A 16,337-nucleotide genomic window follows, 5' to 3' on the forward strand; every position below is an offset into this window, starting at 1 on the left:
TGAGAATTTCATTAGCTCATAACTGCTCAAGTCCCATCACATCTACTTAAACTGCTTTTGTTAATGTGTTTGGTCACTGAGGGTGAACAAAGAATCATACTATTGCGCTCAAAATTCTCCCTGAATTTGGTGCAGATGTCATAGTCGAATACAGGGGAGTACAAATGCAAGTATAGCATCTTCCTGAGAATTTACTGGGACATCTTTGGGAGACAGCATTGAAATACTGTCTCATCACTCAAGTAACTTGAGTTTTATAACTCATGTACCTGCAAGAGATCTTTAATTGCTGGTTTTGAAAATTTAAGACTCTTCAAGGCCTAAAAAACCCTCTCAAGTCTGAACACAAGTAAGTTGCTTCTTTTCTAATACAGATTCAGAGTGCAACAAGCAAGAATGTACTTTTCAAATCCATTTCCTCAATGACTCAAAGGATGACATGCGAAAGAAAAGCTGTGGATGCTCCCTCCCTGGAAGTGTTCAAGGCCAGGTTGGACAAGCCCTTGGGCAACATGGTCTAGTGGAAGGCGTCCCTGCCCATGGCAGGGGGCTTGGAATGGGATGATTTTAAGGTCTCTTCCAACCCAAACTGTTCTATGATTCTAAGTACTGAGAAAGGTGAGCTTTTAGAACACAGGCAGGAGAAAGCCTGCCTTACTTACTTACTCCAGGAACTTAGTGAACTTACTCCAGAAGAAAACCTGAAGTAAGCTTTTATGGGGAAGAGATTCTTCATGCTTATTTCCAGCTGTCACCATTAGGTAACTCATTATATCGTCCAAACTTCATCTTTTACCAGTGCACCTTAGATTTTCTCCGCAGTGTGTCAGTGCGTTATTAATTTACTTAATGATAAAAACATTTCAGATTTAAACATGGAAAGAATGGTAGCTCATTTCTCATTTGGGATGCTGTTCTGGATTATCTGCACATTCATGCAAACACCACATTCATTTACAACAGAAGACAAAGACCAAAAAAATTACACTTTTCAATCAATTCTGGAATAGACCAAAACTCATGATAATTTCACAATTTTAAACATAATAAATTCATTATTTATCCAGCAATAGTTAAAAATGAGATAAAGCTGTATTTCTTTCAAAAGGAAAAAAACTGTGTTCCATCATACCCTAACTTCCAACCTAAAACTGCTCCATAATGAATCAAATAATCATACCCAAATATATATTATTGCATGATATAACATGAAGATATTTGATCAGGGTTCATTACAATACATATTTCTATGGAGTGTTTTCAAAAGAAAAAAACAGTAAATTAAATTTTACAATTATTACGTTTTCAAATTCATAGGGCAGAAAGTAGTAAGCATGGAAACAGAAAGTTAATAGCAGCAAAGAGGAGCAAACAGCAAGATATTGCTAGCTATCACAAATCCCAGAGACTGAATACAAGTGACAATACTACACTGTGTAATAAAAGTGTAAAAGATCCACAAACTCTTTGTAATCGTATATACACTGGTTTAGGTGTGTCATTCAATCCATATAAAACATTAAGTAATAGGTTATTGCCACTGTTTTCTAGAATAGAAACTTACAGTTTATTTTAAAAAATACAGCCAAAATAGAATTTACCAATTTAGGCAGCTTTCAAGACATCCACAGTGATTTTGCTTTAATACAACAGCAAGACAATTACAGTGACGTTGTGGTGCTTACACTGAAGTGGCCGTACTAGCAAACTGCCACCGCTGAACAAACCAGACTGGTTTCAAAATGAACAGACTGACTTTCACCCACACTGGAGAACACACAAAGACAGTAACTGCATGGACAGGTAAGGTTGTAACTGCAGAAAGTATTGCAATAAGTGTACTTCTGAAAAGTTTAAAATATAACATTATTTGTACCAGGAACTTAACTGGTATGAAACAAGCAACCTAAACCCAAGGGTTTATGTACAACATACACTTCCATGAAGAATGTTTGAACCAGTAAGCTTATTATGTGTGTAGCATCACTCCCATCTTTACAAGACAGGATTCTGAAAAGTATAAAATTGTTATGCCTTTCATGTAATTTATATGTAATATGATTTTTCCTGCTCTGAACATTGACAGATTTAAAGTTGTTGAAACTAAACTTGTCCTTCTGTTGTCAGAGAGACTTTTTATTTTTTGGCTAGTGAATGTGACAGCTTGGTAAATCCTGATGGGTTTGAAAACTGTCAGACTGCTGAAGATCAAAAAATTGAAAAATAAATCAAAGACGAAAAGGTCACAATAATGAGATATTTTAATATCCATGATGAAGTGAACTTTAATATTCACATTTTTGTTAGCTGATTAAAAACGTTACTCAGCAACAGGAAGGAAACCAGCAATATTAGCCAGCCTTTCATCTAGGAGCAAAGAACATTAATTCACAAGGCTAGAAATGACAATAAATCATAGGTATTGGAAACACTGAAGGTCTGAGATGAAGATAACAATATGCTCCATTTAACTGAGCAGCAGTTATCTTAAAAAAGCAAAACAAACAAAACCAGAACTTGTGTTTCGCCTTCCTATGAGCTGTTGCGTTATTCTCAATGACCACAGTGCTTAACATCCAGAAATAAGGAAGAAACATGTTCATCCCTGTATTAATTTACCTGTTTTAAAGCTCCCATTCCTGAGAAAACCCAGTTATGCCTCATTCCTTATCAAAAGCATGAACTTATAGCTTAAGAATGATTAATGATTTTTAAATGATTAATGAAAAATCTTCATAAGCAAAGTAACACTGAAGCAACAACCTGCAGTATGGTATCCAGCTTCTAGCTCGTCATGAAGACGAGAAAGATTACTTGTCAGGCAGCATAGAGCAGCTGCACCTTACCTTTAAATCAATACCTAACTTAGGATGAAAATTTATTGTTATGAAAAAATGTAAGAAAACTTTTTGGATAAAAGGTTACTTACCAGTAGCCAGAGCTCTTTGCAATGTGCTGTGTGCACAGCTGCTTTGTGGAGGTCCAAATGTCAGAGGTATCCAGAATCATAAAATGTTTTTTGCCCAACAAACACCTGAATTTAAACAACCTGATGGGAAATAGGACCAAGGTTCTTGTGCTTTTGAGTTAACACATCCTAGGAAAGTAGTCACGACCCAGCAGTCAGTGGTAATGGCAGGGCACATGTTATTGAAGTAGGCTAACTCGTATGCAAACAGACTAGGGCACAAAGAGGAAGCAAGAATAGAAATCCAGAGAAAATAAGGTTCTGAGGTCATCTTATCCAAAACAGCACTCTGACAAAAAAAGAAAATTAAAAAAAAAAGGCAAAACCTCAGCATACCACCCATGGAAAGCAGCTAAATACCCATCAGGGATTAAAAGGATATGCAGAGATGTGGTTAGGAAGGCCAGGGCTCAGCTAGAGCTGAAATTGGCCAAAGATGTCAAGAACAAGAAAAAAGGGTTCTTCAGATATATATGAGCAGTAAGCAGAAGCACATGGAAGATGCAGACCTGTTGCCTAACAGGGCAGGGAAAATACTCAGTGGTCATGCTGACAAGGCAGAGGTTCTCAGCATCTTCTTTGCCTGTCTTTACCAGTAGAGCTGGACCACAGAGCACAGGATCAAATAGCTATGACAATGTGTTGACCCACCAGCAGTAGAGGAAGGACTGGTCTGCAGCGTCCTGCAAGGGCTCAACTCAAAAAAATCCATAGACCCAGAAGAAATCCACTCTAAGATATTAAGTGTCTGACACTTGTGCAAGGCAACTGTCTATAATCTTTGGAAAATCTTGGAGATCTGGATATAAGAAAGAATTTGCTTATGCTGAGAACAATCAGTAATGGCAACAACTTCCCCAGGGATGCAGTGGAGTCCCCACCAGTGGAAGCTTCCAAGATGTGACTGGACAGAGTGCTAGATAATCTCATCTAGGCTCCCCTTCCCATGGAAGGTTGCACTGGATGATCTTTTCAGGTCCCTTCCAACCTGGACTGTTCTATGATAAAAAGGAATGAGCCAAAGGATTCAGTCACTGAGGACTAGTATATGCAGAAAGACTCGTATTTTTTGTTTGTCTCTGAAACGGGACAGTCCCATGCAAGAGGCTGTGTGAGCCGAATCTTTTGACCAGCTGTAAACCAAGAACTGTGTATGACACCTGAGGCTCAAACGATGGAGTAAAAGATTTCTGTAAGGATGGGAGAGAGATTTGCACAATGTACTGCGTTTAGAAGGGAAACAAGACATCATTTCTGTCTTACTATTATCTGGGTTACATGAGTGTGGAGAATACTGGAGTAAAACTCTTCCAAGATTATTAGAATGCCTGGGAAACCACTTTCCAAAATACTCAGGAATAATGTGCCGTCAGCTTCCTTAAAAAGTTTAACACAGAGGACTGTAAATCTCCCATGCCTGTTAGTGCTAGAAGCAGGTCAAAGACAGCAAAGGGCTAGCAAGTAGGGTCAGAATTTCCAAGAAGAGATGAAGAGTTATACACCTGCCATCTGCAACTTGGTCCTACTGATGGCAAGCTGGGCCTCTAACCCTTGGGGAGAGAACAAGCACAGTGTATCGGCAGCAACTCTTTTGTACATCCATAAACCCTGCTGATGAGATGCATACCTCCCAAGACCAAACAGTCCTCACATTGCTCTCCAAGGAGACCCAGATGAAGAGCTTGAATCCTGCATCCTTTGAAAGGTAGAATGTGGGAAGAGCTCAGCAGACATGGCCAGCTCCGACACTGAAGGCAGGTCAGTACTCCAGCAAGTCAGTAAATGCCAGGGCAGAGCAGGGCGGATGCTGCCATCCCATCAGGGGTCCTCCGCAGTGAGTGCTTTGTCTGTGGTGTTGGCTGTGACCAATCCTGTAGTAAAGCCTCAAATTACATAGCTTGGGTGGAAGAAGATCCAAACAGCTCAGGTAGTGGAATTGAAAAGAACACAGAAACTCAGTGTCAGAGGCAGTTCTCCAATTCTTTTTGGCTGGCTGAGGTCCTCAGGTGCTGAGAAAAACTACAGTAGCCTCATCTAGTAGTCTCCTGGTGTTAGGGTGGCCTTGGACCTGCTGGTGCAGAGTGGGCAAAGGCCCCCATTTAAGATGATCTTTTAGCTGAGCAATTCCTGGTGCCATCATATGTGTGTTGCTGAGGCTCTTCCTCACCCAGTGTTGCTGGAGAAAGAGAAGATTCGTGATAAACAGAACTCAGCCTCGATCCAAGATTTATATAATCCTGAATTCTAGCATCAGAGGTAGACCACTACTTCTACTACGATAATTTTAATTTCAAGCAATAACTATTAAATGTGCTAGGGATGTATAAAGGCCCACTGAAAAATGAAGCAAGAAGTAACTGTATGTCAGTGTGGCACATGCCTCAGGATAGAAAACAAAAAACATCCTTAGATGTAGCTATGAAGTATGTATGATTCAGGCAACATATATGAAGGATCAAGACCCATTTCTATAAGGAGAGGAAAAGCAGCTGAGACCATGCTCACATAGGGAGGGGCACTGAATTTGACACACTCAAACTTAATAAGCATATAAGATTGGCTGGAAAAGAGAACTGCATAGCCAAAGGCTAACAATATTAAAAAAAATGAAGACGTGAACACAAGAGGCATCTAGAGTGTCTCCACTGTTGTGCACCGAGTACGACAGAGGAAGTGGTAGTGTGAAAAAGCTTTAACTTCTAAGACTAGAAAAAGTGGGATGATGCTGTCTTTGAATACCTGCAGTATACACTTCTCTATTAGTTTTCCATAGTATAAAACAGCTGATGTCTACCAAGAGGTAGTACTACAACACAGTATTCTACTGCACCCACAGAACAGTCAGTATTGGTCAACTGCAGCAACCTCTCATCAAAGTATTTTAAAAATGTGAACTTTCTCTACTTTCCAGCGTTCTCTACTGCCCAGTGTTTCATTCAACAAGAAACAAATCTCTCTTTAAAACAAATGGGAAACTAAGTTTGGTTATAACAGTCTTGTTGCCATGGAAACCCTGACCTCTTCAGGATGTTTGATCATGTATTTTCCATTTGACCAATAAGAAAGAACTAGTAGCAAAACAATGAAAACACAACTCAGAGAGAAAAGTTAATTTATTTCTCTAAACCATCAAACTAAGTTGAGATACCTTAGTTCAGTCATAGCTTCTTCAGTTTCTTCACAAGCTTGGACTTCATAAACAAATATTCCAAGTTATCTATCTATAAAAATAGGATGGACAATTCTTGACTTTCTTCAGATACCAAGTAAATTTACAAGTCCTTGAAGATCAGATGAAAAATAGGAAGTGATCCTATATTCCTTAATACAGTCCATCACGTTTCCCAAGTGTACTGGAAAGGAGGAATATTAGCCTTCTTTGAAAAGGTGCATGGGAAGGCTTATTGCCATCTCTTGGAGACAGGGTATGCATTTACATCACCATGACTGCCATGGTATGGAATACTTGACTAGTACTTTTATATGGTATGACTGATTATCTGGGAGTTGTAGTCCGTTGTCTCCATTCGCAGAATATATGGGATGATGCTGTCAATCTGAACGTTGCCAATTAGTCCTGCAAAGAACAGCTCTTCAGTGATGGCAGCACTCATCAGCCTCAGAGCAGGCAATCTGAGAAGAAGTCTAGACAGTCTAGAAAGTAAGTTGGGTAAAAAGCGTTAGTTTTGGTCACAGATTTTGGTGTTATTCATGATCATGTTATCAGTAAGGGGAAAAAATAACAAGTGACAATACTGGCCAAAATTTGCTGTATCTAGTTCATGAAAGGCTTAAATATTTAAATCAGGAGAGTATAAAATTTATGTTCAAGCATGTCTTTAAACAGCACAAAAAACATGATTATGCATGTCAATTACAGGGACAGTACCAGGTTTGGACTTAGACTAAATGAGGAAATAGTCCAAGTAGGTGCAATTCAAACATTAAAAATATTTATTTCCAATATTTCATTTTGGAAATGAATAATGAATTAGTAGATAAATAATACTCATAATATGTATGAGTACCTGCATAATAGTTCAAGTGCTCTAAAGATCATTTCTTACCTTTATGGAAGCAAGAAGAAAATGTACATATTTATTACAAGAAATAATCACCAGTGCTCTGAAAAAAGAATCAATCAAGTAAGTTTACAGACCTGTAAGTATCATCTGGATATGCTTTTGTTACGTAGTCTTGGAACTCCATGTAAGCTCTTTCTTGAAATTTCTCAATCTGTACCACATTTTCTAGACCTGGATGATCTGAAAAAAAAAAAAGCACTCTACATTGTTATACCTGTTCTAGATAAAACACACTAAAATGCATACAGATTATCTAACTGTAAGCATACCAAAACCATCATTTGGTAGCTGTAGCAACTTCACACTTTTAGTGGAGGACATTGCTTTAACTCATTATACTTCTTTTCTTCTATGTTTATATTTTGTTTAGTTCTTTATAAATACAACCAGACATTTTGAAGAGTTGCCTTGGTTTAAACCACAACAAGAGTTCAAATAAAGGTAGTGCTTGCAGTGTTACATCAATCTCAATCATACAGCTCTGTTCTCTACGTAGCAGTGTTTCAATACACTCACATTTACTGGACAATTGTATGCACAAATAGCATTTGGGTGGGATGCAAAGGATAAAATTAAGATCAGCGGAAAAAGCAGAATAAAAGGCTATGAAGCACTTGTTTCCTAAAAACTGAAGAAGATACGGAGCAGATCATTCTTTTCCAACTGTTTGGTGCAAAATTTTCAAATGTGCTAAACATTATTTTTAGCTTAAACACTTGAAATGTAAATCTTGCTAAAATGAAAGGATATTAACCTAACTGTCAAGTCACATTTGGAAATTATTACCTGCTGATTCTGAACACTTTATGTGGCCTGTAATTTTTATTGTCCATCCATCTATCTTAAATGTAAATATTTTACTGTCATAGCAGCATGACAAATCATGTAGATTTTTTTCAGAAATGGATCATAAATGAGCTGCCAAATGATGTCAGATAAAAGATTATTTATAACAATCCTCCTCTCCAAATATATGGCCTTTCGTCAAGAAAACCAGGAGGTTTTGGCCTAGAAGCTTTCAAAACAATTATATAAATCACTGGACTTCCTTGAACACATAGCTTCACAGAGGAATATTTCATCCTATGCAGTAATACAGTCATTCCAAAAGCACAGCACAAGAGGTTAGTAAGTTTGCAAAGAAGGAATACATTTTAAAGAGTTGTCACTGACATGCAATATGCATCCCTTCATGATGCTGCTTTTAAAGCAATGTCAGAAACACAGCTAGAAGTCAACTTCTGAAAACAGTAGTTTGAAGACCACTGCTCGTAGACAAGCAGCCACTTATGAAGATGCAAAGTCTTCTCAGCACTCCTTTACGCTCCTCTGCCCAAGGCTGTCTTCTGACAGTCAAAGAGCTGGCCTGGCACAGATGATTTTCAGTAATCTTCCAAGTCTCCAGCTATGGAAGATGGCAAATCGGTAGGGCCTCCTAAAGCAGATGTTTTTACCTTAGGACTCTGCCACATGTGCAACCCAGCCCCATCCTGCAGCAGAGCAGAAAAATCCCTGAAATCATAATGTCTGACCTATGAATCACTGACAGAACATCCCTTCTACTAAAGTTACTGAACATGACTTTCAGATACATGAAGATTTCATTACATGGCTCATAGGATCAATATTGACAACACATTGTCATGAAAGCAGCTACACATCATTTGGAATGCTATCCTGAAAGCATGTGAGCTAAAGAAAATTCATCTCAATCATGTGACTGGATACAGCCTTTTCCCAAGATATGTTTCCTTCTACCTTTTGTGTTATCAAATCTAATTGGCAGGAGACAAATTAACTTCTGATTAAACAAGTAAGTAGGTATCGCTTTGCAAGTGTGAGGTTCACAGAGAAGTATTTTCTGGTGTCTATTCCAGAGTGATTCTTCAGACAGGCCAACAGATCATCTCATGAATCCCAGTAGACATTGTGCTAGAAAATCTATTCAGTCACTGTCATAACCAGAGGACTGTTCTTCTTCCATCTTGTAGACTAATCTCCCAGGGGGAAAAATAATTATTATTTTATCTTCACTGTCTAATATATGTCATTAATGTTACTTGGGGTACATTAGGCAATCTTCTAAGACAGAAGTAATAATACATGGGAATGTTTGTGGTGCTTATTCACCAGATATGCTACATGTGATACTTATTTCCAAAATATCTATGTGAAGTGAGTGTTTCTGTAATTTTGCATATGAGAACGGATGCTGAGGAAGACGGTCTTTCATACTTTAAAAGCCCAACTTCAATCCATCTCAGCTGAATGTGCAAGAGCACCACTTCTGAAAATTAAACTACAGGTCCTCAGAAAAAGTGCCCTAGAAAGGAGGCACAGAATTAAAAGTGATAAATAAATAAGTATTTTTTAAAACATCAATGGTAGAGGCAAAAGTCTTCAAAGCAACACTCAACTATTTACATTAAAAGATTAACCCTCCTCTTCCTACAGGCCTCATTACAAACCTTCCAAGGCTCCTCAACAAACAAGGCAATAATTGTACAGGTGATAGTAACCGCATAAAATGAAAACAGGCAGAAGTTACATAGCAAAAATTAGTGCAGATTAAAGTTTTACATTTGTAATACTACATACCAGGACTGAAGAGGACGATTGCTTTCAAATATGCATATTCATATCCATCTAGGCAAAGCTTAACCATGCTGTTGCAGAACTCTTGCAATTTGAAGATATGCTCCATTACTAGTTTTCCTCTGTCTGTTGGCAGCTTATCTAAGTCAATACACACATAAATATAAGCCCCCGAGTCAATGCACATGCACAAAATATGGTCACATTGGATTTTTAAAATAAAAATTTTATTAAGAGTCCAACAGTGGGGAATCTGTGCTGACTATGAGCTCACATACTAGGTCTGAATAATCTTGACACCAACAATCATGAACCATAACAAGCTTTTTTTCCCCCTTCACATTGTACAGTTAGGTCTCCTCCTGCCACTCCAGTAACCAGGGGTGGACTAGAACTTGAAATGATCTGAGGAAGGGAAAGACTACTTACAAGCAAACAATACACTACTACTGCAGATCTGCACTCTAAGGGTCAGGGGCCATGAGATTAGGTTAGTGTACAGTGTTGTGGGTTATTTCAGTCAGTCCAAGACCATGCTACTGCTGGAAAAGAAGGTGCACTGTACCTTTCATGATTTGCATTTAGGGGAATGTGTAGTTGTGCAGAGCTGTTCCCCTTGGGTCAGCAGTAGCTGATACTGTCCCCTTCACAATCCATCAAACTAGGCTCCCTGGGCCCCACAAACTTGCTATCTCTTGGAGATGCTGCAGCTGGCATGCTACACAACTGGAAGATACTGGTTATGAATTTCTGATTTTTGCATTTAAATTAAATAGCAAAAATACATACTTGTAGTAATGATAAAAACATGATTAATTACAGTACCTTTTTTGGTGAACATGCTTAAAAATTATACAGAACAATGGAACTGCTGAAATTCCATTTGTACCCCTTTAAAGACATTCACAAATCTGGAAGTATCTTTAGATGCACATTTAGTCATTTAATCAGTTTGTTTTAATTATAAACTATTATTACTTACAGGAGGATCTTGTGGGTATTTTTAAATCATGAAAACCCCTGAGAAACAATTTTTTAATACCCTCATCATAAAAGGAGAGAAAAAAATCTAGTCTGGTGAGCTGTTTTTCTGCATCCTACCAATCTGTTTTTGCATAGCACTAACAGCCAATTTTCATACATATAACAGCAAACTACCCCAAAATCTAGTTAAGCCTGAAAATGCTAAGATTTTTGTATGTGCATCTACCTTATAAAAATGTGTTAAGACTATGAACAGATGAAGACTACACTATTTTTGATTGCTTAGCTTTTAGTGCTAACAACCTTGTGAATGTTGACAAGCACACAAAGATTATCTCAAAGACTCCTCTACTGCTCAGAACATTTCCTTCGCTGTAAATGAAAAGAGGAGGCAGCTGACATCTCTTCCATTTGAATGAATAATATGAAAAAGATGCAGGCTGTAGGATTACTAAAGTACAAAGTATGCTTTGTGAAGATGCTGAAGACTTGCATGTAGTCTAAAGCTAGTGTACAGAAGTCAACAAGCCAAGTTACATGAAGGAAATACATCACCAAGTTGGCATTTAGCTGCTTTGTTTCACAGCTATGAACAGCAAGGAAACACTGAACAGCCTGAAATATTCCTAATTTGAGCTGACAGTATTAACAGAACAGCACAACACTATTAGATATTGCACACACACACACTAAAAACAACCCCAGAAAATGCAATGCTAACCCACATTAGATAAATGGACAATTTATTTTTTTAAGTTGGGAGTTAAGTATTAGCATAGGTGACTTCTGCGAAATTGCTAAAAAAATCCACCTTGTGAACTGTATTTTCTACTGTTATTTTGTTTCTGTACTATCAACAAAACTCTATAAACAGTAAATTTTCATTAACAGCTGAAGGATAAGCAAAAGCTTCTGTGCAGTTCCAAGCTTAAAACCCATGAACTAATTCCCCAAGACTGGCAATGAGCACATCATACACCTTACCTTGCTGTAAGCTGCCATGAAGGTGATTAACAAATGCAGCTAATATAGTTGCCACATTCATAACTTGTGAGCATTGTGCAAGACCAAGCGTGAAAAGTTCATTCCAGCAGGCTTTTACTAATGATATGCTGTTGTCCTGCCTGTTAAAAATTACAGCAATTTCAGTTAAAAACCCCAGCCATTTGCATTCACTTTTTTTTTGTTTTACCTGAAGAAGGAATCATAAAATATTCCTCTAATTCAGCCATTGCAACTAGTACCAAAATGAAAGCTTGCATCAGAAACAGTTTTACTTGCACATCAAGACTAAAATACTTGGTTTAGAGAGACTTTTGTAAAGAAGTAATTTTTGGTTTAATGAGCTAAAAGGGGATGGATGGATTTCGATCACAAAAGCTGCAGTTACAGTAAAAGAAAGTGGAAGTGACAGTAAATGACAATGTCTAGGCGCATTCCATCATGCTGGTTTTCTTAGGTTTTACACTAATTTTCCAGTAACGTTTGCATGCATGGACAAAGAAAGTTTGCATTGTTCCTGTACTGTGGCTATAGAACAGACTCAAAGGTCTGGTTTGTTTGTTGTTTGGTTTTTTCCTATACTTGGAATCTGGCATGTTGGTGTAATTTTTAGATTAAAAATATATGTGAAATGGCAAATATGGGATCAAGTTACAGAAAATAGCAGGCAGGAAGCTCAGTATCACCTTCATGTCTGGAACACAGTTTGAAATACAAGACTCCAAAGTGTAAATAGAAGTCACGAGGATTTCTTTGCTGCAAGAATCAGTCCTTAAATTACACTTCATCTGTAGTCAGGGTTTTTTCCCCAAATGCTGAAGCTTAAAATTAGGTATATGAATCCATATTCAGGCACTTCCATATTAGCAACCTAACTTTGAGTACTGCCAAGCATCTCTCACTTGTAGAGCTTAACAAGAGCTCAGCACCTTAAAAAGGAAATCCTAGCAGTGAGGAGGCAACTTCAGGTACCATGTTTCACAGTTTTAGCCAGTAAATAAAAATAATGGAAATTTAAAAGAAGCAGAAGACCTATCAAAGAAGAAAAGCACATTAAAGCCAGGATTTCAACTACAGAAATACAATGGAATGGATTTTTGCAAGAATACTGATGTAATCTTCAAGAACATTTCTGATGATTTACTGCAATACTAATAGGCCAAATGACAAAAGATTAATATACACTTGTCCTGTACCAGATCACAGAGAACTTACCTAGAGCAGTATTTCTTACTATGATCAAGTTCCTGTTACAGCAGACATGACACTGTACATGCAGCTTCTACACGTATTTGTCACATCCTCATTTATCTCCTGTCATAGGGACTACGCTGAGGAACACTGAAAATAGGGTGTACTGGCTACTCAGCTGGTATGTGTGTAAAGAAATGTACTGTCTAGAGCACCTTTATGGCTGATCGAACTCAGAGCAGAACTGAATGATTGAATTTAGACCAGAACCACCTGATCAAACCTAAGCAGCCTCAAAAAATGAAGAGTCTGTGTAACCAGTCTGATGAACATTTCAGTAGGAATCTCTCTTACCTACAATGATCCTAATGGAGGAAAATGAAGTAAGCAGTACTTTGGTATCATTAACTGCATCAGTATGCCAAAGCCAACTATCTTGCCAGGACTAAGGAAACTAAGGAATCACTTGGACAGAACTATCTATCTTCTGTATGAAACTATTACTATGGTTTTGTTTTGGCTCATCAACTTCTCTTAATTACTAGTACCATGAATTTCTCTTCATTTTTAAAGTGAAATGGGTGATCCTTCTAAAAGGTCAAAATTATAGAATATGATGTGCTCAAACTAAAAAAAGCTGCATCAGTTTCAAATAAATCTCCATTTAAGAAAAAAAGTTACTATCTTAAGTTCTTCAAAAGGAAAACTGCATATTTATGTTAAATGGTGTTAAATTATACTGTTGCTCATAATCTTGGCTGGGACTGTAAATGGTGAATAGTAACACTATTAAAACAGCCTACTCCTCCATGTTTTTAATTCAAACATAAAAATATATTGGAAAGGAATATATTAAAAAAGCCCCGCAGATTTTCTATAAGCATTTCTTGTTACATCTATTCACAGAGACAGGTCTTCTGTACAACATTTTATTTTTAAAAATATTTGTTGTTGTAACACTAATTTGCAATATCTCTCCGTTACAAAAACCTTAAAAAACCCATAATGATAGAAGATAATATGTTAATTTGCTACTTACTTTGAAAATCTGCAGGGCCACAATTCTCCTAAAATAAAACATCATATTTACCTGACTTTTTACCCTTGCTGTTGTTTTAACTTTATAGTTCTACTCTTCCTTCTCCAAAACACAGGCTTCAGTTACACATAGTATCCTCCCTTAGACATAGAATCATTTGGCTTAAACATGTGAGTAAATACAAGTGGCAATCACAACTCATACTGCTTTTGGCAGCCTTCCTGGAAAAGGGGACAAACCCTCACTTTAAAAACGAATTCTCTTTGCTGCCAGTCACATGCTATTTTGATATTGCATTACAGAAAAACACTGCAGATGAGAAAAGACAAACATGATTTATACTCCATTTGCATGAAGAGCTGATACAGTATCTTTTGTGTCTTCACAAAATTACTTCAGAAAACACATAAATGACTTTTCCCCCTGGTGCTTTGAGATGTTTTCTTGTCATGATCGGCAATGGACTACTACATTTAGCTTAAGAATATTAAGTGATACACTCAATTCTGCAGCAACAGCAGCATGTTACACAAACTGTAAGAAGAATGATAAGAATTACTTTCTGGTTACAGCAACCATCTGGACAATCCTCTGAAATTAATCAACTGAATCCTGAATACTTGCTGAACCTAGCTAACCATCTTCTTCATATAGGTTATTGAAGGCAAAATTATTACTACTAATTCACCTATAAAGATAACATTGGGGATCCAGAGAGGAGCTTCTTTTTGGTCACTCCCTGATAAGCATCTTTCTTTGGGATGTTGGTAACAAGAAAATAACAGGAAGCCCTATTTACTAAAAAATTATTAAAGTGCAGGTGTTTGATAGTTATAAATGTCCTTTTTTCTTCAAAACTGAACTGAAATACCTGAATTGGACTGAAATTGGGAGTAGTTTTGATTCGGAAAATTTACCTGCATGACAACGATCTATCAAAATTTTATTAAGTAGATTTATATTTTAACATGTCCCTGAAGAAGACAGTGCAAATAAAAACTTTAAAAGTGCATATTCACAATGAAGTGAATAGAGTAACCAAACACTTACCCTAATGCTTGGAAAGACGGAATAGAACGTGCCCAGTGCATGGACAAGAAAAGCAGCCTGGAGGCAGATTCACAGATATAGTGAACGTTAAGATACTCAGGCATAGGAGAAGGCATGGTGAGCTGGCAACCAAAGGAGAAAAATAAAGTCTGAGTCAGTTATTTTACTTTTCTCACAAAAAAATGGTAAGAAAAAAATTAAGTGAAAAAGTAAAATTGTCGAGATAATCACAAGCTGGCAAATACACTGGAGTCTCAACATCCAGTTGCAGACTGCATGAGATCCACCTGTTACCAAGGGAGAATAAGGATGCTGACTCTGCTTTGCGTGACACTTGTCTATGGAAATCCTTCTGCATGGATCACCTTGTATTTTTAAAGAAGCTACAAAAGAAAGAGTGCAGCTAAACCACAGCAGAGAGCTGTGCATCTTCCCAAGCAGTTAATGAGTGAAAAAAAGTGGGGTATTCATCAGAAAGGAATGACAATACCTGAACAAATAGCTACTCTTCTAAGAAAATCAAAATCAGATTTAATGAGACCATTATTTTATATTACTACGTTAAAATGATTATACTCAATAGTAAAAAATATTGTTAAGTACCCTGAATGCTACATGTGCATCACTGAGTAGTGGTCCCTCTATTTCAACGATGTTCAGGCTTGATTCTCCACCAATCAGCTGTACACTGGCATCAATACTTTCTGAGTTCTGGCATGCTGCACTCTCCCCTGGATTTAATGCTTTCGCAAGAGTATCAAATGCCCTGTAAGATCACAACAACCAAATAAACAAAAGAAAAGAAAATTTAATGTTAGGGACTGTTTCAATCTCGGAGGGACTTGCACATGTCTGAAACCTGTACTTAGCTGTTTCAAAGGAAAAAACAAACAGATGAGGAAAATAAAATCTTGTCAGCAGCATGCTTGTCCTGACACTCCACCAAACAAAATCCCCGAGAACTCCCAAGTTACAGAGGCTCTGAAACAAAAATTAGCAGCAGATCCTGTTCACACTAGTTGCCAACGAATTCACAGTTTTGACATACTGACTGTGCTGCTGAATCACAGTTTGCCTTTCAAGATCTCTTTAGTGATGTTTACTGAGAATGCTGGCATGAGCGCTCTGAGGACACGATCATCAGGCTGCTCTTAGAACAGCTTAATGCACATACAGATTTTACAGATTTTTATTGTGGTTAGGTGATTCAACTTACATTGAAAAGCCCATTTTTAAATATGTAAGAGAAAGCACTCTCATGCTTTCAATACCATCCTTAGTACCCTTTGATGTGGGGCAGTAAGCTCTGTCGCATGCACAAACATTACAGGGGAGATGTCAGGATAAGCACAGATATAGATTACTTGTTATTTTGCTGCTTGATAACAGTCCAGTCTAGAACTTTGCCACCTTCTCTTCCCCC

The 16,337-nt window shown here is 37.5% G+C and overlaps 1 protein-coding gene across 9 annotated transcripts in view; it reads right to left on the minus strand.

Moving 5' to 3' along the window:
* Nucleotides 1-4,045: 4,045 nt before the first annotated feature.
* Nucleotides 4,046-16,337, minus strand: part of NR2C1 (nuclear receptor subfamily 2 group C member 1) — a 51,311-nt gene continuing 39,019 nt past the window's right edge. For 8 of the 9 annotated variants that reach the window (XM_057424846.1, XM_057424819.1, XM_057424791.1 and 5 more), the window contains 6 exons: nucleotides 15,518-15,680; nucleotides 14,915-15,036; nucleotides 11,617-11,756; nucleotides 9,652-9,789; nucleotides 7,128-7,233; nucleotides 6,064-6,622 (listed from right to left, as the gene is read on the minus strand). In XM_057424846.1, coding sequence (XP_057280829.1) covers nucleotides 6,448-6,622; nucleotides 7,128-7,233; nucleotides 9,652-9,789; nucleotides 11,617-11,756; nucleotides 14,915-15,036; nucleotides 15,518-15,680 — 844 coding nt within the window. In that variant the 3' untranslated portion in view covers nucleotides 6,064-6,447. Of the gene's footprint in view, nucleotides 5,145-6,063; nucleotides 6,623-7,127; nucleotides 7,234-9,651; nucleotides 9,790-11,616; nucleotides 11,757-14,914; nucleotides 15,037-15,517; nucleotides 15,681-16,337 lie in introns of those variants that run through there. The other variant, XR_008974289.1, reaches the window with a different exon arrangement.

Source organism: Pezoporus wallicus, unplaced genomic scaffold (assembly GCF_028554395.1).
Source record: "Pezoporus wallicus isolate ANWC-B61680 ecotype Strahan unplaced genomic scaffold, APGP_CSIRO_Pwel_v1 scaffold_3294, whole genome shotgun sequence".
Classification (NCBI taxonomy): domain Eukaryota; kingdom Metazoa; phylum Chordata; class Aves; order Psittaciformes; family Psittacidae; genus Pezoporus; species Pezoporus wallicus.